General features: G+C 44.2%; 1 protein-coding gene across 1 annotated transcript in view; it reads left to right on the plus strand.

Annotated features, from left to right (window-relative positions):
• LOC104272904 (sorbin and SH3 domain-containing protein 1-like) overlaps window positions 1–23,367 on the plus strand; it is a 66,682-nt gene that overhangs the window by 40,330 nt on the left and 2,985 nt on the right. The window contains 6 exon segments of the mRNA XM_009868019.1: window positions 3,698–3,864; window positions 7,734–7,819; window positions 11,004–11,050; window positions 12,070–12,184; window positions 12,287–12,412; window positions 13,467–13,661. Coding sequence (XP_009866321.1) covers window positions 3,698–3,864; window positions 7,734–7,819; window positions 11,004–11,050; window positions 12,070–12,184; window positions 12,287–12,412; window positions 13,467–13,661 — 736 coding nt within the window.

Raw genomic sequence — 23,367 nt, forward strand, 5'->3', positions numbered from 1 at the left:
TTTTTCACATGAATAGGCAGCGGCAATCAGCTTAAAATTCTTGGTTGGCATCACGTCATCATCTCGTGCCTTTCAAGCGTGTTGCCATCTACCCTCCCTTCATACAAGCCCCACTCTCTGCTAGGAGCTCACGCATACCCAAGATTTGGATATTCCCAAGAGATTTTACACGGTTCTCCTTATGCTGCACCTTGCCATGGCCTCTAGGGCAGGTCAGCTGCTGCTGCTGTTTTGAGGGTCTGCAGGACCCGGACCACGAAATGACAGATTAATTTGGTAACACGCCATTTTTTCTGTGTTTTTCTGTTGTTGATTTTTTTTTTTTTGAAGCTGCGGCATTTCACCAGGACTTGAAAAAGCTGCTTTTTCAACCCAAGATTTGCTTTTTCTTTCTACGTAGGAATCCTCAAATAGATGAGGGGACACCAAATAGAGCATTTCTTCTTAAATTGCCTTCAGTTTTTTAAATAATATGTATAACAAGTGTTAGATGGATTTAAAGCAAGCGGATAAGAACTGGCTTTTGCTATTGAACCTGTGCAACTGGCATTGCTTCTCTTAAGTAAGGAAACTGAACTGAAACATTGCTTTTCTTCTTACTGCTTAGATAGTTTTTTGAATGCTGAGGAATGTATTATGCTGCAGAAATGTAATATACCTTTAAAGCAAAAGCAGGCAGTGACCGGTTGGGGAAAAAAGCTTGGGGAAATAATTATGAGCATGTGTCTGCTGGTCATGGCCCAGCTGGTTATCTCTTCTTGCTTTTGGCTTTATTCACAATGACTCATTTGCAGACAAAAGAATAGGCGCTGCAAAAAGGCTGTGCTAAAAACCTGTCACTGCCCTGAAGGAACTCAGGAAAATTGTCGCTTTTCTGCACCGACATTGACAGCTTAAACTGTGTTTAGACTTAAACCTCAATGTCTCCTAAAAGCTAATATTCAAGCAATAGGTGGAAAATTATTTAAGCAAGGCTTTTCTTTTTCCTCACATGCAAGTGTGTATCAATGACTCCTTTGTTTGGACTTTTGCAGAATACAGCAGGTGTTACTCCTCTGGAAACTTCAACCTACCATTCTTCCTAGTAAGTTTTTCAGTTGTTTTTTGATGTCTCTCTTACAATCGGAGGGCATTGTAGGATGAGTTTGCGTGATGGAAATGGATTATCTTTATTTTTTGGTGATGGGTATAGACAAATACATGTACCATGACAATTATGCATGTGCTTTAAATGAGTCCAGGTACAATATCTGATCGTCAATGAATTTTGAAGTGGTTACATGAGTGATTACATTGTCTAGATAGGAATTGCTTACTGTGCTAGGCAGTGACTTTAAAATAAAATAAAAAAAAATTGGACCTTTAACTCCATCTTGATGAAGTTTGAAAATTGACTGTAACTTCATGCAAGTAACTTTATTGCATGGAATAAACAAAGTTTGTTTCTCTTACCTATGTATGGTAGATTGGCTCCTGTTAGATATTCCAACTTATGCACATCAGATCAAACGGATGCTGCTGATGCAAGGCAATCATTTTCTAGCTTCCAGGAAGGGAACAGTGGTAGCATTAACAATATTTCTCAAAGGTCTAATGTGGCCCTGGTTTTCCAGAGGAATACATAATAAACGGTATGCTCTGTCTAAATGAGTTGTACATGAAGCTCGGGAGTTTTGGGGGGGTTTTTTTGGTGTTTCTATTTTTAAAGAGGAACACACACCAAAAAACCCTCAGAGCAAGATGGTGAACTGTGCTGAGTTACTTCAGCCGTGGAGTGAGCTCCTACTGCAAACTACTGCTCCTTTTAATTGGAGTGAGTGCTTAATATTGTCTGTAGGCACAGTGATCCCCTCTGCATGGATGGCTTGTTAGGAGAGGCATCTTCTTCTCCAGACTCCTGTTAATATCACGTGACAGCGAGGTCCAGTGCTAGAGTTAGTTTATAGAGCAGGGAGAAAAGGCACCTGGAGTTTTTGTCTTTTTGCATTGTTCCTCTTCTCTCCGTTCACCTGATTCTGATCTGGCAGACTGCTTTGGCCCTTAAAAGTACTGCTTGCTGGCACTAATAAGGGAGCAGCGAGTAAAGGGACTCAGCCAAATGCCTCCTCTCTCCCCCCCGAGGTGTGTTCCCAAAGGAGGATCTTTTTAACCCTTTGGTTTTTAACACCTAGGCTAAAATGCTCTTATTTCTCAGGTGAGGAACCTCAGGGCAGTCATCATTCCCTGCAGCAACTTGCAGAGCTTCCTTTGGAATTTGGCAAAGAGAGGCGCTGAGATAACCCCCATAGAACAAAACAGCCCAGTAGCTATGGGTCTGTTTGAGCATTGCCTAGGTTATAAAAGTGACAGTATTCCCCTTCTCTTTCATGGTGCTTTTACTCCAGAAAGTAATTTATGGTACTGCATATGACTTGTTTTTCCTTGTCTGGAAATTAAAATCATCTTTGTGATCCAGTCATTGTGTAATTTCACCTCTCTGGCTATTCCTCTGATGTATTTGAGAGCTTTCTCTTTACCCCGTAAGTACAGCATCTATCCAAAATAAACAGATGCGTGTACAAATTTATCTACAACAAGCAGGCGTAACCACAGACGTTTCCACACTCTCAGAAATTTGAATCAATCCTCGACATCAAGATGTAAATGAGCTCTCAGAATGTTTCCATGAACTGGCAAATGCCCTGTTTTTTATTCTTTTCAAACTTTCCAGTGGTCATACTTTGGCCCCAGAATAGCTTTGTGTGAGATTCCATCTTATTCTGAAGAGCCTAACTGAGTACAAGAATAGTTATTGGATCCGCATTATCAGATCCACTTAGCTTTTAGGAAAACAATTGTCTGCCTGTTTGCAAGTCTTTTGTGCATGGAAAGGCATCCTTGGTTATTTTTTTAGAGAGAAAACAGTGAAATGTAGAAATCAGATGTGGGGACATACTTGTGCTTAGATTCATGACTGAGAAAAGGGGTTTGTACTAAATGTCCAGTCTTTAAAAGTCTAAGAAATTAAAACTATGCTCATTTTAACACATTTTATTTATATATCTGCTTGATAGACCTAGAGTCTACCAAGGATTTTTTATCCCCTGTAGTAGAAGTTTGAGGCGGAGCTAAGCAGAACTATGCACATCTGGAAATTTCTTTGGCATTTAAAACAACAGTGTCTATACCCTCATAGTATTGCTTTTCTGCATGGTCCCTCCCTGTTAGGCTTGAGAAATTGCTCTGGGAGTCTTGAACTATAGCATTAACTGGGAGGCTGAACTGGATGAGCTGAACTGAGCAGCTGTGCTTCATAAGCAGGGGACAGGCATGGCTGATGTTTAAGGAGAGAGGACTGGGAGCAAGAAGATATTTGTGCTGCTTCCTGCTAGCCAATGAATTTCTTTGTGTCTGCTAAGAAACAGTACATCTGCTCTGTGACTCTGTTGTCTCATCTGTAAAATAAAGGAGTGCTTTTTAGACACCTGTTTTCTTGGAGTCTGATACAGGAGAGTTCCCTGAGGTGACGAATGCTAGTGCCAAACCTAGAACATTATTGCAACGTGTTCATAACCTCTTTATTCAGCATCAGTGCTACCAGTGCTTCATACACAGTCTATTCTGGATTCACAAGTGTGGTTTTCCCTTATTTTGCATAAAGCTCTCAGCAAACAGAAGTGACCCACTGGTATTCCTCTTTGTTTTTTCTGTTTTCCAGCTCACCCAACTACCATGCAGTGAAGAGGGAGTCAGAACAAGCACTGGGGGACCCTGCTGGCTTGGAGAATGAAAGGCAGATTTACAAGAGTGTGCTGGAAGGTGGAGACATCCCATTTCAGGGCCTGAGTGGCCTCAAGCGACCTTCTAGCTCTGCTTCCACAAAAGGTAGGTGGTCAGGGCACTAACCTCTTCTCTGTTGTGAGCAGAATGTCAAAAGCCAGGTGATGTGGGGCAAACTGCTGCAGGTTTTAGAGTCCTATTCAAGGCAGTTGAGGTTTCCTCTGTCCTTCCTCTTTGCCATCCCCAGTTTTCCCTCCTTTTTTCTCTCAGACCACACTGGCCAATATTTTTCATGACCCCCTCTATCTGATCCAGGTCCCAACAGGCACCAGCTCCCTTCATCCAGCTCCTCAGCCACACCCCACACCCTCATGTTCTTCCTCGAGGCTGCTCAAGCTGGCCTTGCTATCCATCTGCTCCCACTGCCTTGCCATGAAGAGCCCTCCCCTGCCTTTTCTGTTCTTCTCGCTTTGATATTGCAGCAGGCCACACCATGTCTGCTGGCCTGGCTACCCACGTGTAGCCGTGTGCTCCACAGCCTCCTGCCTGCGAGGGGTGTGCAGAGAATGCACAGGATGCTGGGAACCAGCAGTGCCCTGCGGGTTCTGAGACAGTGAGATAGCAGAAGACCACTGCATCTCCTCCCCTTTCCTTCCCCCATCGTGGTCACTGTAGAAAATTAGGACAAGGAAGAGCCTGACTTCTATCAGGGAGTTTTACAGGGGAATGTATCTCTGAGCCAACTTCAGCCTAAAAATGGCTTGAGATGGGGAGAGGACTGGGGAAGGAATGCATTGGGTTTCTGAACTGCTCTCCCTAAAAATAGTACATCGCACCAAAAAAGTCTGCCTCTGTCTCTGTCTTCCAGCTGGTTTTCAGCATTGTATCAGGCCTGTAGGGCAGGGAGTCAAACGATCTGAACTAAAAATCTGTTCAAGCAGTTATTGTTCCCCAAACTGTAATTGAACCTGAATGGTTATTTTGACATTTGAGTTTGAACTCAAATCGGAAACAGACCTAAAAACTGCAGCCTAAGCTGAACCCAGCCTGGATCCCAGCCTGGATTCAGTCAAAGCTGAACCCAGACTTTAAAAAAAAAATCGTCCTGATCTGACTCCTTGATCTTTAAAGCAAACATGGCCAGCCACTTTGTCTGAAGGACACTCAGCTTATTCCTAGTATGGGGAATCTCTAAGCAGGCAGCTTTTGTGCGAGGCCAGGTGATGTGGCCTGCTTTTGCTAGCAGAATCAGCCACTGATTGTCTTCTCCCTCCCAGGAATAAACTGTTTGGCAAACACTGTGGTGAAACCATAGTAGGTGCGATTAAAGGCTTGATATTAAGCCATTTTTGCAATGTTAGTGCCTCTGCATTCTTGCTGACACCCTGACCCTGCCCAGAGTTTAGCTGCCCTTTTCCATGGTGCTACAGCTTCCCTGGAATTTGGTGATGCTTAGCACTTTTTAGGAAGGTACCTTCAAAGTGCTCCAGATGTGCGTCTGGTCAAGCCTCTCATTTTCGAAATGTTAGCAGCACTTCACCTACTGCTATAAGCGTGGCTTGTTGTGCAGTTTCATTTTGCTTTCCTTTACATTTTGGAAATTTGTTTCTTTAAAGTGCATTTTATGAAATCCAAGCATGTTCTTTCTCCTTTCTCAATAGCTTTCTAGCACTTAAGCTAACAGGTTGTATTTATTTTATTCTGCATGCTTACCAGTGGATCGTAAAGGTGGGAATGCTCACATGACCGCACCCTCTTCAGTTAATAGCCGAACCTTTAACGCTAGTCATGCCGGTATGTTAGGTCACACATGTAAACATAAGAAGCCCTTATCAGCTGCAAAAGCCTGCATTACTGAAATCCTCCCTTCTAAATTCAAACCCAAACTGGCAGCTCCAGCTGCTCTTGTGCAGGACAAGAAGGGTATCTTGCTGTCTCATGAGAAAGCTCAAAGCTGCGAAAACCTTCGTAGCTCCAGTGCCTTGTTTGATAATAAAAAAGCTTTCGTGGTAGACATAGGGGAAAGCATAGAAAACATGTTGATGAAGTCAAAGCAGGAGTATGCCATCAAATCCGGCAGTACCATGAGCCTGCAGGAGTATGGCAGCAACTCTAGGAAAGGCTACCTGTTCCCTGCCTCCAGGAAGAGTGGGATGGAGTTTACAATGCTGTATAAAGACATGCACCAGATCAACCGGTCCAAGATCCATTTGGGCACAGTCTCCTCCTGCAGCGTGAGGGATATTGCATCTCAGTTTGAGAATGAAACAAAGGAGAGGATGGAACACAGCCTTAGTCGAGAGGATTCGGAGCAGATCCCCAAACACACCGTTTCCTCCCGTATCAGTGCCTTTGAGCAGCTGATCCAGAGATCCCGATCAATGCCGTCGCTTGACTTTTCCATTGGACAAAACAAGTTCACCACTGCCCTCCAGTCTCAAACTTGTCTGGGTTCTGCCTACTCGATGGAGCTGCTTCTGGATTTGCCAAAAGCACGCCAAGAAGAGAAGGATGCTGCCAGCTTGGCAGATAAATCCTCCCACTCCTGCAGCAACGTGGAGGACACGGCTTCAGATGTCAGTGATGCCATCCTTATGGACACACTTTCAGCTTGCATGGATGAGATAGATCTCCTCTCAAATGCATCCAATGACAGCGGCAGCAGCAACAGCAACCTCAATGGGCCTCGGAAGCATAAAATCAACAGATGCAAAGGCACATGCCCAGCTTCCTACACCAGGTTCACTACCATCCGAAGGCACGAGCAGCAGCAGGCCTCCAGGAACCCTGATTCCAAAGGGGATGTCTATGGAGACAGACACGTGCTCCCCAGAAATGTCTACCTAATGAGCCCGCTCCCCTTCCGATTGAAAAAGCCTTTCCAGAACAAATCCTGCAGGACTCCACCCCCAGACTGCCTGGGAAGCCTGGCAGTACCCAGTCCTGAGAACCCAGATGAGCCCATACAGCTGCAGGGGAGCATAGGAGACAAGAGTCACCATCCCCAGCACCAACTGTGCTCCAGAAGCAGGCCTCTAGCCCCCAGGCGCCTGTCTTCCTTTGACATTGTGGAGAGGCTTAGCTACTTCCCCCTCATGGGATCTAGCCGAGATAGCTTCATGGGCCGGGCTGACCCTCCTGACTCCTTAAACAATGGGAACCCTGTTCCATATGCCCTCTGTCAGAGCCTGGACACAAACAACAACCCTCAAAGTGAACTTGGGACGTACCTAGGAGGTGGCTTTTTGTGTTCTTTACCAGTGTCCCTTCATCTGTCTCCTTGCTTCCTTGCTCTCCTCCCCTTTTCTTCCACAACCCTTGCATTTTTACTTCCCACCTTTGCATCCTCTGACTCTCTCTGTTTTTTCCCCTAGTGTGTCTAATGTCCTTTGCGTGTCTTGCTGAGCATTTTTGTTCAGGACTTGTTAACAGCTGCACTTCTGAGAAACGATTTCCGCTGCCTTTCTAATCACATCGGGTTCAGATTGTCTCTCAAGCAACTCCGGGGACACAAGAATCTCAACATGAGATATTTTTAGTCCTATATCATTTGCATACATGGGAATATAAACTAAACCCAGATGATTTGCTTTAAGGAGCAGTTTCTCAAGGTCTAGTTGTGTGTGTGCGTGCGTATGTGCGTGTATATTAAATTTTTCTCAGTAGTAAAATGCCAAATCGTATTTTGATGGCAGTGAATCTTTTCTTCACAAAGTCCTTCTATGTCTTTACACTTTACTGTACCGTTACTTTCTCTCTGTTTTTGGATCTTTGTTCACAAGTACAGCCCAAAAGGGAAAAAAATTAAAACAGATAAATTATTGATATCTGATTGGCAATTTGGTCAATGGCATTTGAGAATCCTTACTGTCATAATGGAAACAAATCTTTAAAAAATATCTATTTTTTTTCCTTTCTGGTTATGCTAGATAAATCCATCTGTATTTTAACTTCCTTATGTTGTTTCGAAGTAGATTCAGAATCACCAAGGCATTTTGCACCAGTTGATTACATGGAAACTCCAGAAGAAATTATCCGCAGACGGCATGATGATAAAGAGGTAATGCCCTCCTTTGTGGCCTAATAACAGCTGTAGCAGCTTCACAGACAAGAGCTAGAGCATTGGGCCTTATATAAGGACAGCTTGTATGCCCATGGCTATTCTATGTATGGGAAGTTAGAGCAACAAGCTGGAACCAGTATGTTTTAATTTTTAATATTACCTCTGCCACTGATTTAATGTATAATGTGTAGTCCAGTTTAGCTTTTGTTTAAGATGAACCTGATAGTTCTTTTCAATTGCACAGAGTAATACGTGGGGACTTGAAAGGGCGTAAAAAGGTGTGGGATGTGGTACAACACCGCAGTACTCACAAATAAAGATGAAATGGTTATTCTGAAAGTGTGTTAAGGTTTTACTGTTCTCCAAGCAAGCCACTTGAGTCAGTACTAATCAAACTGTTGAGAATAGTATTTCTCTTGTGGGGATCCTCAGGTTTTGAACAACAAATGTAGGATATTTTAAGCTATCAGAAAGCCCGAAGTTTTTCCCCCAGTACAAACTAGGGTTCTTTACCGTGTCTCGAGTAGTTGACAGCAGTACGTAGCAGTCCTTTTTGAAATGGGTAATCAACACTGGGACAAGCTGAAATAATAGGAAACCCACAAAGACTTATCAGCACTGACTGTATTCAACCTGAATTAAAGAAGTTATAAAGTGATTGCTTTCCAGGAAACTGGAATTAACTTTCACTGCCCAGGGAGGGGGGAATAAAAAAAATTAAACCTTCCAGTTAACTTTGTGAGTTCAAAGGGTGTTTATGTGTACTTTGAAATATGGTAAAACCTGATCTTAATTCCTATGTAGAAAATACATTTTTGCTATCTTCTCCCATGAAACAGTTAGTAATCCCCCCACTTTCAAAATCCACCATGAAAACTTGTGTAAGAGCAAAACTGAGAATTCGCTAAAACCTGCTGTCTTCAAACGAGTTAGCACAGAGCTGAACTCTTCAGCCTACAGTCAGTCCCAAAACGTGGAAGAATCGTTCTGCCCAGATTTGCAAGAATGCGTGTTTCCATTAGTGTGCTAGAGGCTTCAGAAGTCCAGAATAATTCTTCGGGGTTTATTTGCTTTATTTCGCAAAGTGTATTACATGAGCCCAAAAGAAGTATGGAAGACCCTGATACCTGAAAGTGGTTAGGCACACTCCCAAGCTCCTTGCAAAGCTCTTGGGAGTTTTGTGCCCCGGACCTTACCTGTGGGGCTGATTCAGGTCTGTTGGAAGTCAATGAGAGAAACTTCTTTTTGGTTGAAGGGAATTTAGATCGGCCCTCTGCATTATCAGCAGTCTTAGAAGCTCCCAAGACCTGGCCAAAACTTTGAAAAACTCCTTGTTGACTTCCAACAGTTTTGGGTCAGATCCGCTGTATGAGTTGGATTTCCTAATGGTGATGTACCTTCTGTGCTTGCAAAATGAGAGGGTATTGTGTAGTTAGCAGAAACAGTATTTTATGTTGAACTGTAAAATCTCAGCTATTTGCTGCAACCTCAGAAATTTTATTTAAGTCACATTTATGGCAGCTTTTGAATGCCTTTAACTAGATGATTTACTGCCCATTTTATGCAATTTTATGGCAGAAACTTTTAGAGGACCAGAGACGGCTTAAACGTGAGCAAGAAGAAGCTGATATTGCAGCTAGAAGGCACACAGGGGTTATTCCAACGCACCATCAGTTTATCACTAATGAGCGATTTGGGGACCTCCTAAATGTAGACGATACAGCAAAGAGGAAATCTGGGTCAGAGGTCTGTCTTAGTTACCTCAGTCTGCTGCTTGACCCAAAGCAATATTTGCCTCTCACAATGTTGTGCTTTAGGCCGACATTAGCTCTTCAGAGAATGTCGTCTGGTTTTTTTTCCACCTTCCCCTTTCCCATTCTGGCTTCATTTAGATCTGCTTTGACTCTTGTGCCTGGTAAATTAATTGACATCTCTAGACCAAGCTGCATATGTTAAAGCATGCCTGCTGAGAAATGCTGGTGCACACCTGTGATGCATGCCTTTAAATATCAGCTAGTTTTAGTGAATCAAAGGCATTCTACATCTTCTGTGTCATATTGCTACATTGTATTCTTGTCTGTGCCTTATGCTTAGAAACTTCGTGTCTTGTTGATCTTGACCATGTGACTGTCTCATACTTTCTTCTAGAAATAGGTTTCTTCTTCTCTTAAAAGATGCTTAATGTCCTTTAGAAACAATTGGAAAACATCTCGGCATGTTTCACTGCATACGACCTGGTCGATCTTTCTGAAAGAGACAAAGGAGGAGGTAGACTGTTTTCCCATGAGCCCAAGGCACTTTTCCAGTGGTCTGGGTGCTAGTCCAGGTGTCCCAGCCAAATGCTTTTTCCTGCCTTAGGGATTACTACTGGAGCTCTTGACAGCAGCTCTTTTTCCCCGAAGGTGCTGCCCCGTGACAGTGGGTGAGGTGGTCATCGTGTGGATAGAGTACACTTGTCTCTCTTTTATGGAGTTTCAAATGCTCTGGAACCACATGAATGGGAGTACTTCTTACTTCATACTCTGTTAACAAAATGACTTTAAAATTGTCCGAATATTTTGTGGCCATTAGAAAAATCAGCCAAGTATATCGAGCTTTAAAGCCTAGGCCTGCTGTCAGCGTCCTCTTTGGCTTTATAGCCACTGAAGACATTTTTTTAGACACATGCTTAATTTATTCATATTTCCTCCTCACCTTTGTCTCTTTCCTACCAATTTATACAGAGTATACAGGTCACGTTGCATGATTCATCAGGGCCAGGTAACAATAAGTAAGAGCTATATCAAAAAAAGCCCTACTGTTTTTTTCCCAGCAAGTAAATTTTGCTTATCCTTTCAAATGTCAAGGGAAATTTGGTCCCAGATCCCCAGTAATTGTAGTTACTGGAGCAGCTTTCATTCTACTAGGTTTGTCACACTTGAAAGTTTACCGCTGTTAAATTTATTTCCTGTAGAGCTCGTAATTACTGTTATACCAGAAGTTGGCACTTTTTGCCCTAGTGGGAGACCCATCCAGCATATTTGGTCTGTAGTACCAGTTGCACACAAGCTTGTAGCTGAATAGCTGCATTCAATTTCTTCCCCCAACTAATGTTAGCTATAGAAGATTTTGGGCACTTATCCTCAGAAGAGGATTGAAAACCTAATTATTATTTTAATGTGTTAATTTTCTTGATCTCTAGATGAGACCTGCTAGAGCGAAGTTTGACTTTAAAGCACAGACGCTAAAGTGAGTACAGCTTGTTACTACTGCCTTGAGTGTTCTTTTGCTTTTTCCCCTAGGATGCAGCATTTATGAAGTGTCATGCAATTGAATTCATGCTTTAAGTGTCTTTGCACAGCTCAAAGTAAAGGTGTCCAGAATAAGGCCAGGAAAAGTAATATGAATCTTGCAGGCCGTAGGCTCTAAAGGATCTGTAGGAAAATATCTTCTTTCTCAGCATGTCTCTATCATAGAATCACAGAATGGCCTAGGCTGGAAGGGACCTTAGAGATCATTTAATCCAGCCTCCCTGTCATGGGCAGGGACGCCTCTCAACTAGAATCCCATTTGATTTTTAGGGCCAACTCACACTCTTTACTGGGACAAGGGAGTGCTCTGCTCTGAGGGTGGGTGGAGCGCTCCAGCTAATTTTTTTGCCTGCGCCTTGTAAGTGAGTGTAAGGGTGTCTGGGTGAGACCCTTCAGCAGTGGTTCTGTCACTGCCCTCCTGCTGGAGACAGAAGAGAATCCCCTTTGTGACATCCCTAGTTGTATTCTGACTTAGGAGCTGGAAGAACTATGTTAGTCAGTAGCTCACTGTGTAAATCTGCCATGCAGATGGTCAAAAGAACATAGATATGCAGAACAGCAGCATCCTTGTTACTATGCCAAGTATAGGCCCAAAGTCAGCAAGGGACTTCAACAGATGTCAAGACTTTCAAAACAGGAATCAAGCACTGCTTACCAAGTCCAACATGGAAAGCAGCCAGTGGCATCTTTTGCTTGAGCTTGACCCCATTGCTTCTGGAGGATGTGTGGTTAGTAGGGCCCTCAATAGTGCAGCTTTTTTGACAGGATGCCCAAAGAGCAAGAGAGTCCCTGCACATGATATGAACAGGGTAATTCTCAGCATGTAGCTTTTACTTTGAGTGGAGCATGTTTTATATCAACAGGGCTCATGCAGACCCTGATACCATGGGGTTGCTGAACAGACGAAGATGTTTGTTCTCCAGTGAAGTTCTGATGGAGTGCTTGTATTTTTAACAGGGAACTTCCTCTGCAGAAAGGAGATATTGTTTACATTTACAAGCAAATTGACCAGAACTGGTATGAAGGTGAACACCATGGCAGAGTTGGTATCTTCCCACGATCGTACATAGAGGTAGTCACTTTCCTTGCAGGTGTTCTCTTTGCCCACTCCCTTTCTGCCGGTGACCAGTTTATGGCCTTTTTGTGTGTGACTCATTCTGTTTGTTCATTCTAGCTCCTCCCACCAGCTGAGAAAGCTCAGCCCAAAAAGCCATCCCCATTGCAAGTGTTGGAATATGGAGATGCTGTTGCTAAGTTCAACTTCAATGGGGATACCCAAGTGGAAATGTCCTTCAGAAAGGTGGGACTTTTGTTGTGCTGATGAACTGAGTTCACATAAATGCTGAAGTTCTTTAACACTAGTAACTTGCAATTTCCACATGAAAGCTCCAATAAAAGATGAAGTCCATATTCAGGAAGGATTCCTTCTCATCACCAATGTTTTTACTCTGCAGCCATTATGTAGTGCATTGCAGTGGGAGTGTTGCATGTAGTCAGAATCAAGAAGTGCCAATTGCTTCCTTGGGGCTAGCTGAGAAGATGCCTTGAGCACAAGTGCTGGAAGCCTGGCTCTGAAAGGCAAATGAGACATTTGGTGAAGTCCCCAGTCTGAGACTCTCCTGTGGAGATGCACACAGTACATGAGAACGGCAATGTAAAAAACAAGGAAACTGGGATCACCTTGCTTCCTAGTGCATGCCAAATTGCTGAGCACAGGCAAGCGAGGTTCTGTGGTATTGAAGTGACTGGCTAGACCTGACTACAGAGTGAGGGGTAGAAATGGGTTGTGTAGTGGCCATTCAGAGCAAAGTCAGCCGTATTTAGATTAAGTAACAGTGTTTTTTTTTCATCTCGGACAGCTTTCTGTTTTGATGTTCAGATTAGATCTTGTCTGTCTTCTCTTTTAATTATACAGGAGGGTGGGGCTTGCAGTTTATGTTAGGGATCTGGAAGTCACTTCATTTGTCAGCAAAACAGAAGAGAGCGTAGAGAGACCTAGTTTAAACTGCAGATATATGCATATTCCTGTACACCTCATACCCTTGGGAGTCTCATGGTTAGCCTGGTTTCCATTTCTTTAAACTGGCTTTAGCAAGTAGGGTCTTGAATATGTGAGCATAACTGAGTTTGCAGAGAGCCCAAGTCAGCACCAGATCATCTGCATTTTCTCCTTCTCTGAACTGAAAAATATCCTTCCCACACGGAGGTTAGAGTTAGGACACATAACTGGGAAGTAGGGGAGGCTGAGAGCCAGGGATTGTTTTAAGTCAGCTGCAGCAAGATTAAAAATGTAATCTGCTTTGGAATGATGAAATATCTCAAACTCAGGACTGTATTACTGTTCTTTCCCATAGGGTGAAAGGATCACGTTGATTCGACGAGTGGATGAGAATTGGTATGAAGGAAAAATCTCTGGCACCAATCGCCAAGGCATCTTCCCTGTCACTTACGTGGAGGTGCTCAAGCGGCCAGTGGTCAAGAATGCCATTGACTATCCTGACCCGCCAATGTCCCTCTCCCCTAACCGCAGCATGACGGCTTCACCACAGGTATTTGGACCCGATGCAGCCGGTTACAGCAACTTGCAGAACAGAGGGATGTTGCCATTGCTGTGCAAGAAGCAATAGCTGAAAAAAGCTGTAGCTAAGGCTAGTGTTTTGCACAGTAAAAACCGTGCACTCCCTGCAGCATGCTGCAACTGCAGGAAAAGGTGATGTTTCGTTTACCAGAAAGGTTAATGAATGGGTCATTTGGGGATTTGGAGACTCAGCTTTTCATCTCTGATCTGTAGCTTGAATTTAAGACAGGTCGAAAGGGCCACAGTTCACAGCTATCTGAATAAATTTCACTGCCAGAGATGGAATGATTTGGTGATCCAGCTCCTCCTGAGTGCATATTTACACTTTACAGATCCCACTGTGATTAGGGACTTTTTTATTATGGCTATTAAAAGGGCATCACAGACTCTTGCAGTCTGTAGGAGTCATTATGTTGATCACAGTCAGCTTGAATCAGGCTGTATACTTACTCCTAAATGCGGCAGCTCACAACCAAGGTTTTGGGGAAACAGGACCAGGAAAGCAGCCTGTATAATTTGAAAGTGGTGCTAAATGAACTCGGGTTTTCAGAGCAGGCCAGTCTGGGATCTTCCATGAGTATTAGATTCGCTATAAACCCTACGGCAGTTCAAACCAGAAATCAAAATGACAGCAGGTAGTTGTATGGGAATCCCAGAATGTTTGCCATGGGAAACATATCAGGGAGGCAGTGAGTCTCTAAATCCCTTTATTTTGCTCTCATCCTGCAAATTTTCATGCATCAAGGTCAGCATATGTGTCTGGGTCGTGGCCATGGGGTTCTGCTGCATCCCCCCGTCACCCACGGGACCGAAGCAAGCTCATTCTGAGGTCAAGATTGCAAGGAACAAAAGTGGAGAATTGGGGTTGGGAGGAAGGGATATACGGCACAGAATGGATGGGAAAGCCTGCCATGGTTTGTGCCTGGTGTCTGGATCTGCCCTAAAAGGAGTGTTCTTATTCTTAGCCACTGTGTAAAGAGGACAGACATGTTGCTTGTTTGAGATGCCCTGTCAAAGTGGACCTCAGCTGAGCTTTTCTGCTTGAGGTTGGCAGTCTCTCTGTAGCTGTGGCCTGTCTGCCACCAACTCTCTGCAAACTTTTCCCTTTGATGGAAGGGATTGTACCTGCCATTTTTTGGTTTCCTCTATATCCTTTTGATTCCTTCCCTAGTAAATCAGTCCTCTCCCTTACTTTTCTTCCTAACTTAGCAGAGGATTGAGAAACATTCTGAGAATCATTCAGATCTCACTGATGTCACTGGTGGTAATAGCTAAGGGCAGAACTCGGCTGTGTGTTCTGCCTTTGTAAACGTAGGACCTACTTTAATCACCTAAAGACCATAAAGCCATAGCTGGCTTTTTTGATCCCTTTCTCCTTCACAACTTCAGCAATGCAAGTTTCTTGAGGAATAGGCATTGCTCGTGCTAGAGTTGGATGAAGTAAAAATTCATTGCAGCAGTGAATTCTGACTGGATCGACAGTGTGAGTTGCTGAAGTCCCAGCTATTACTGCCAGGCTAGTCAGCTGCAGGGACTTAATGTATATGGTATGAAGTCCAAGGTCATCCACAAGGTGTTTGGTGTCTGGGATCCTGGGGAAAGCTGGAGAAGCATATTAGCAGCACGGATACAGACTGGACTCTGTGGATGGAGTAGCTGTGGAGAGTGCATTCTCCAACACGGTGCACCTGTCTGTGGAAAACCTACATGCGACACTTGGTCACAGATCTGCTCCTCTCCACACTTGCTCTCTCTCCTTATAATTTTACTCAGTCATTTTGTATTTTTCTTTATTACTTTTCTGTTCATTTTTTTTTCTTTTTCTCTTCTGCTTTTGTCTCCTTCAAGTCTCCCAGCTCTGAGCTGCTCCACACACCAACTCCTCCACCTTTGCCTTTTGCGCGCCGCGCCTTATCTCCAGAGGTGCAGGCAGTCACATCCGAGTGGATTGCTCTGACCGTGGGAGTGTCTCCTAGCACCACTCCTGCCATAACTCCTCCATTGCCTCCTCCACCTGAAGCCTCCCTCTCTCACACTGACTATCTCTCGCCTTCTGCTGCAGCCAGCCCTTCCCCCACGGTCAGCCTCCACCATTCTCATCTCTCTGGCTCCTCGACTCCCCGGTCTGTTAAATCCCCATTGCCCTCTTCCTCATCCAGACCTCAGTCCTCTGCTCGAAGTTCCTATCAGGCTGCTCTGCAAAATGAAGAAAAGCTTGTTCGCTCCCCTTCTCCCAGTGTGAGCTACTCCCACTCCCCTCACTGGGCAGTGGAAAGCCCCGAAAGAGTCCTCGCAGAGCAGCATGACACCACTGGTGGCCAAGCCTGGCTCCAAAAGACCAGGGAGTGCAGCAGCAACCCCAAGCAGGGTGCTCATGCTGTTCCCAAGGTCTCTGTTGAGCGCTGCCTGAAACCATCCCAACTAGACATGCGTGTGAGCCCAGAAAAGAGACCTGTGGGTTCCTCTGAGGACAACCAGTTGTGTCAGGAGCTAATGGCTATTGTGCAGGGAGGTAAAACAGAGAAAAGAGGCATGAGGAAAGGTGATCTGGGAAAGTACCAAAGCGAAGAAACGAAGGTACTTCTGCATGTGTATGTGCTGCTCTGAATTGCTGATTTTAACTGGTATGTTGAGGTTTGTGCTGCTCTGCTGGCCAGGCAGAGCCTGTGGCTGCCACGTACAATTTTGATAATCCTAAGACCTCTCAGGGCTCACCAGTGGCATTCCCTGGATAGCAGATCAAAAATTTTTAGAAGGCGGCCCAAGAGCAGTGTAGTGAAAATTACTTTGGAATAGATAATAGCACAGGACTGACTCAACTGGCCACCTCAATCATGACGTAATTTTCTCAGATACTGGCTATGACCAGATGTGTCAGATGAAAGTGTCACACAGACCTCATGCCCGCATACCTCACTGCGTAGAATATGGGCAATTCCTTGTTATTAGGAGATTTCCCAGTGTGTGATGGATCATCTTTGGTTATAGGATTTATTTGTTCCTCCTAAAGCAAAGGACTGTAAACATCAGGCTGGCTCCTAGAACCACATAAGCTGGCTCCTGTTGATCCTGGAGCCTGTGGTCTAGTGAACTGGTCTGGGATGCACATGACTAAGTCAATGAGGAGGCTTGATTGTTACCTACGCATTGAGTAGGATTTAATACCTTTGCATTTCCAAAATTATGTGAAAGGGTCTAGCCACAAAGGAGAGCTAGACCTAGTGATACGCTCTCCCAAGAGTTTTTAGTTGTATGTAGCTGTATGTTACAATGAGAAGGAACATAGGGAAACCCTCCAGTAGCTTCTACAATGTATCTTCTGCCCTGGTCTTGGTATAGGAGAACTGTCCTACTTGGCAGCTCTCAGTCGACTTGGGGTCCGTTGTGGGCTACAGCCAGCCCAAATACATTACAGCACCCCCATGCTACCTTGTCTAAGAGTGCAAGTTTGGAGAGCTCCACATCACAACATTATCAATAGTGTCTCGGATGCACTGTGACAGCCTCCATCACATACCTCATCTAGCCAGCGTTAAATAATGAGGAACTAAAGTTTCTAAGGTGACACATGTCACACTGAGAAATCTTATCGCAAGTTGTTTTATTTCTGCTTGAATCATAACAGAAGCGTATTGAAAGCTGCATAAAGACTTCTGGTTACCATCTGGATATATATTTTAGTAGTATTTTTTACAGTCATAACCTGCATGTTTAAAACAGAATGAGATGGTCAGCTCAGACAAACCAGCTGAAAACTGCACTTGCTCTTGCATGGAGTTATGTTTGCTGTGTGTGCATCGAATTTAGTGCATAGTAGATGCTCTTATCACTAGCAGTGATTGTGATAAGAGAGTGTGTGCCAAGCTGACCAACTTTTCTTTTCTTCAAAAGACTGCAGACTCAAAAGCATTCTCTTCATCTGCTCCTCTCTCTTCCTCTGCCCTCTCTTCCTCTACTGTCACCACACAGCCACCTCCCAGACTTACACGCAGAGTCAATAAGTCACAGGTAATCATCTTTGCTGATTACTCTCCCATTACTTAGAGTTGTTTCCACGTCATGCCATTGTTTTGCCATGTGCTTGTTTAGCCATCCATTAATTGAACAGGTGAGATATTTCTCCTGTCATTTCATTCAGAATTTTTATTTAAAATAAAGAAATCATTTAAAATTACTTCAGGGCTATGCAAAAGGGAAGGTATGGGCAAAATTTTCAGCTGGTGTAAATCCACATAGCTCAAGTCTGGGTTTCTGCCAGTTTGTACCAGCTGGGGATCTGATTTTCTGTTCCTCCAAAGGATTAACCCAGGGCTTATTTAGTGCTGACCATGAGTTCCTACAGCTCAATTGCATTGTAAGGCAGGTAGCAGTCAGAGGTTCTCATTGCTGAGAGCTACAGATGTCTTTAAAGAGGGATGCAGCAGGATCTGTGCAGCATAACCAGCTCAGCCTCAGCACTGCGTGGCCGGGATGCCCAGAGTCTGGGAATGAGAAGCGCTCGCAGCTGTAGGTGTCTCATCAGTCCTTCCAGGCAGCTTCCACAAGATGGCAATATTTGAAACAGAAAACTCAAAATTAGTAAAAACTGGACTGTGTGTAGTGATAGGCATTGGGGAAGCAATCTTTGGCTTGCTCAGTGAACCAGGCAGGCTGGTCATGCAGGATGAGTGTCAGAAGGAGTTGCCAGTGTTACTTATTTTCTTGACCAGTTTGTGACAGCAAGATACAACTTTAACCCTGAAATTTTCCTGTTACCATTATTCACCTCATTTCCCTCCTATCACGAGCTTGCACAACTTTCTACGGAATGATGAACCTCTGCTTCCCTTTTGTTTTCAATATCTAAGTTATATATTCCATTTCATGTTAAAAATCTATAGAAGTTTTCTGTGTTGGCCTTTCTCCTGACCTCTGATCTGCTCAGTCCTGCTGGTCCTTGCACTGGATATATGCGATTCAGAAGAGCAGGAGCAAAGAGCCACATTTAGGAAAGAAGTTTCTTCCAGGTGCTAACTAGTACGCAGTTCTATTTTGGGAGTTGCACCTGGTTGTAATAGGACCTTGCAGCCTTTCTTTGGCATTGTAGTCAAGTCAAAATTTGTATTTTATATGCCTTGACAATCAGAGCATTGTCAGTGTCAAGTTAAGACTGTGCGTGACATTATCAGTAGTCTTGACCTCCTTTCCAGCTCTGGGTCTACAGTTGTTTATGGAGCAGGAACAGTATTAATTTATATGTGCAAATGACTTCTCATTATCTGCATGACCTATGCAGGCGCTGATGGCTTCAGCAGAACTGTGGGTAACACCCTGGAGTCCTTTTTAAAAATCTGTCATCTTTTCATTGATTTTAATCAAATGGGAAAAGCACTTAGTAGGCATGGAAATGACACATTACATTTGTTTTTCATTTCCACTACTGTCCATCCCTGGTCTTTGCAGTATTTTATGAGTTTTAATTTTAGTTTTCTTTCTCATTATAGAGAACCTTCCCAGTTATGAAATTCTGACCATGGGGTTTTTGCAGATTTAAGACTTCCCGTATACAGGGCTAGTGTAAGGACTGTGTTCTTGTGTGTTCCGTTAAGTAATAATGTAAAGTGCACTGGCTCTTTTAGCTATTCCCAAGTTTCTCCTTTTTGTTGAGTTTCATAGTCCAAACTAAAAAGAAAAAGGACCCCAAAGCATGTGAGAGGTATTTCAAGTATAACTTACAGATAATTTGTTTCAGTATTTCAGTAAAACATGATATTAAGCATTAACATGTTAAATCAAATTAACTTATTTCTACTTTGTCCTATTTAACTCCGAGGTCCTGTTAGCACAGTGTGACAATGAGCACTGGTGCTAGCGAGTGTGTAAGCAGTGCAGCAGCTTTGGCCCCGAGGCTGGATTGCAGCTATAGAGTGGGGAAGGTAGGAGTGGCTGGACCAGGGTCCTTGTATTGCGTAGCAGCGTGAGGGATGCAGGTGTGGGGCTGTCTGCCCTGTTCCACTTGTACAAAACCACTCAGGCAGGGTGATGACCGGTCACACGCACTTTGTGCTGGTAGATAGGAGAGTGTGTGAGGAAAGATGCTCAGACCCCACGTTCCCCAACACAGACCAGCTACACTTACGTAGAATGGTCATTACTTAGCACCAGCTCCAAGGTAAACTTTTATCTCTCCCCAGCTTCCAAGCCGCAGCTGCACAGCCTGCAGCAGGTGTTGGTGCTTGCTTAGCATGAGAGATGCATTTTTCTGCTGCAGACACAACCTTCAGCTGCTGATCCAGAGGCTGGGGAGTCTTTCCATTGACTTTGACAGCCTTTAGGTCAGGCTGCTCTGCACTGCAGCCTTTTCAGTGTCCTTTGTGAGAGCTCTCTGGCCAGCTTTCCCCTTGTTTTCACCAGAGATGGGACTTGGTGTGTGTGGAGGTTTTCCTTTTTACTTTTGACTGGGCCAGGGAGCCCTCTCTGCTTGTGGTCCTCCATTGGTATGTGGGAGCATCATTGCTGAAGTGTACCCTTCTGTGAAGGGATACCAGTTTTTCTGTCTGTCTTGTCTGCCTGTTAGTTTGTTCTGCTTATCTTTCTCTTTGCTTATGTAGTCCTTTATACCCACCAGAAATGGCTGAAAGAAGACACATAAACAAGAGCTGCAATGGATAGACACACCAATGGCTTGACTTCCCTACAAGCAGAGAAAGCACTACTGAGTAGCCCAAACACTTTTATTCCTAAGAGTTAAAATCTGCCTCAGGGCTTTTCTAGGTGCTTGACCTAGAACTCCCTTCTGGCACTCTTACAAACCTGTGGTGTTCTTTAGATCCACGCTCAAACTCTATACGAGGTGGACACAGTGGCCAACTGTGCTTCAGGACCGACTGTATCACATATTTGTAGACATAGACACTTAAACACCTGCTTAAGTTTATTCACTTAGTTTTAACAAAGCACATGGTGCTTTGTCACATGGTGTGACTGAGCGAGTAGCAGTTGAGATGTCCCTATGGGTTGTGCATACTTGGTCACTTTTAGGGCCCTTATTTTACCTCCAGCAGCAGCAGGGCTAGTTCAGTGTTTTGGGGGAACCTCTGTGTTTTATACTTTGGAGCTGTGCCCCACACTCACTGACTCCTTGGCCACCTCTGGCACACGGAGCCATCTCTATAGGTAACACGTGGGCTTTTTTTGAACCTGCAAGACCTTTTTTTTCTTTACTCCCTTCTCTTCCTACAAGAATAATATAGGTTTATCCTTGAGGTTTTTTTACAGCCCAAAATTATAGGATCTGATTTTGTCAGTTTTTCATCCTGTTTGGCTAACACTGCATAGTCGCTGACTTTGGAGTGTTTCATCTCCTCGCTTGTCGGGCTCTGCTGTAGCCCTGGGCGTTAGTCCAGAGACACACACTGCTGTGGTTGGTAGGAGCTGCCTGGATCTCTGGAGCAGAAGCCAGAGAGGATCAACTCTAATTGTGTGTCTTGTCAGGAGCTGGGGGCTGGTAGGAGGGCAGGGGACCGCTTATCCTCTGCCCTTGCCCAGCTGCCTCATAGAGGTCCCTGTAAGGATCCTGTTAGCAAAGTGAACGTGGCCAGGTTTCCGATGCTGGCAGCCTGCACGTCCTGGTATTAGTCATACAAGCCTTCACCATCGAGCATTCAGAGGCAGTGCCAATTTTTAAACTTTCAATCAGCTAATTTAATTCATAGTTATTAGTGCTTTTTGCAGGAAAAGCTGGACAGGGAGGTCACAAGTAATCAATGTGAAATGGACCATGTGGTCTCAGGAGCTCACAGAGCAATTCCAGCAGTCAATTTATTAGTACGGAGCAGAGAAGCACTTTCTTGAATTAACAAAATCATTCTTAGAGCTGCCTCTCGTGTCAACGTGGAAATTGGTTTTCCCAGCTACTTGACCACCTGAGTTAGCTCTGCTCTCATGAGATTTATCCAACTATATCCAGTTGGCCTGCACAACATTAATTTAAAATTTCTAATTATTCCATTTGCCTTTCAGTACTGATGATAGACATGCAGAAATGATTTCCAGAAATCCTGTGACAATTTCAGCTTCCACAGTAAATGCTTAAAATGTGAATTCCACTGCAATTAGCCCATCCAACCTACATTTATGTTTCTCTCTTTAGAGATATATATGGTAACACAGCACTGTTTCTTACAGCACTGATCCCAGATTCCAGCCCCAGACAGTACAGCTGACTACAAAGGATTTGCTGTGGGGTTGGCTTGGCCTAGAGTGGTTCACAGTCCTTGAGAAAAGAAGCAGTTTGCTTTAATGCAATGATAAGCACAGCTCTAGAGGTCCAAGATAGTGGTTCAGAGGAGCTTTGAGAACAGGAATTAGCCAGAGGTGAGTTCATCACCCTGCACTTCTCAAACTCTTTGAGCACGCTTGGACAGAAGGTGTCACAAACCTTTTCGTCCTCTGCTTCTGCTCTGTCTCAGGATGCCATGAGAAAAGAATTTTACTGAAGGACATTGTTGAAGTGAATAAAGAGGAGAAGGGAAAGCATAAAAATGGAGGCCTTTGGGATCTGGGTTGAAGATTAGGTTGAACGATCACGGAGGATGACAGTGCTCTCTGTGTCTTACCCAATGCACTTTGCCAAGCAGTACGTGCTGCAGGGAGCACAAATAACCCTGCACTGCTTCAGACATCCCATTTGCTCACAGGGTGCTCCTCGCTTTCACTAGGTGTTCAAACATACAAAAAGTGTGTAACACCAGGCTCTAGATAACTGTGTGACTTTCTCAGTGGCCTTCTCCTTCCCCGTATAACCTCAAACCACAAACACCCTGTGCCCTGGTACATGCAAGTGCCTGTGAAGAGCTGTGGCTGGGGAGCGAGGCAGGGCAGAGTCCAGAAGCTTCACAAGTGGTGGAGCTGGGTTTTCCAGTCAGGGCTTCCTCTGCCCTGAAGCTCTGCCTTGCTGTGGGAATTGAGAGAGCAGTTCAGATCCTCCTTGGTACAAGCTAGAGCAACTTTGATGGGGCTACACAGTATCGTGCCTTCTGAGCACCTGAGCTGGTCTTTTTTAAGAAGCAAGTGAGTTACTGTTCTCTCCTGTGTCAAAATCATTGAGGACTTTTCTAAAAACAGCAGCAGATGCCTCTCGTCATGCTTTTGGCCTTTCAAGTTTGATGCTCGCAAGTATGTGCTTTTGTCCTTGGTGGTTTTTTTTTCCCTTACAGGAATTCAGTGTGGCACTGTGTACCATTTCTGGCCATAGCGGTGTCCATAACCTTCCACTCTGATTCCCTGCTCTGAGCTTCTGTTTTTTTGTGACCCTTCTCTTTGCAGTGTTCTGTGTGATGCAGCACAGTTGTGTTGCTATAGCCTTAATGTCTCTTGTGCAAATGAAAGACCTTGTTGTCCAAGAAGTGTTGGTGTTGGGGTGGGGAAGGGAAGAGTTGTTCATTTTCTCTTGTTGTCTGCACTCCATTGAATTTTATTTTTTTTTATTCTAACCGATTTAACATCTGCTAAAATGTCTTCCTTATCATTTGCTTGATGATCACACAGCCTTCCCACCATTCATTGAGAGCTGGACCAGATCTCACAGAGTCTGAAAAGAGCTATGTGGTAAGGCCACTGTTTAAATCAGATGTGTAGTCCCTAGACTCTCTTCATCCACATAGTAACACCTCAGTAGAGATAAATGCCAGCACTAT

The sequence above is a fragment of the Apaloderma vittatum genome, unplaced genomic scaffold, assembly GCF_000703405.1.
Source record: "Apaloderma vittatum isolate BGI_N311 unplaced genomic scaffold, ASM70340v1 scaffold25674, whole genome shotgun sequence".
In the NCBI taxonomy this organism is placed as follows: domain Eukaryota; kingdom Metazoa; phylum Chordata; class Aves; order Trogoniformes; family Trogonidae; genus Apaloderma; species Apaloderma vittatum.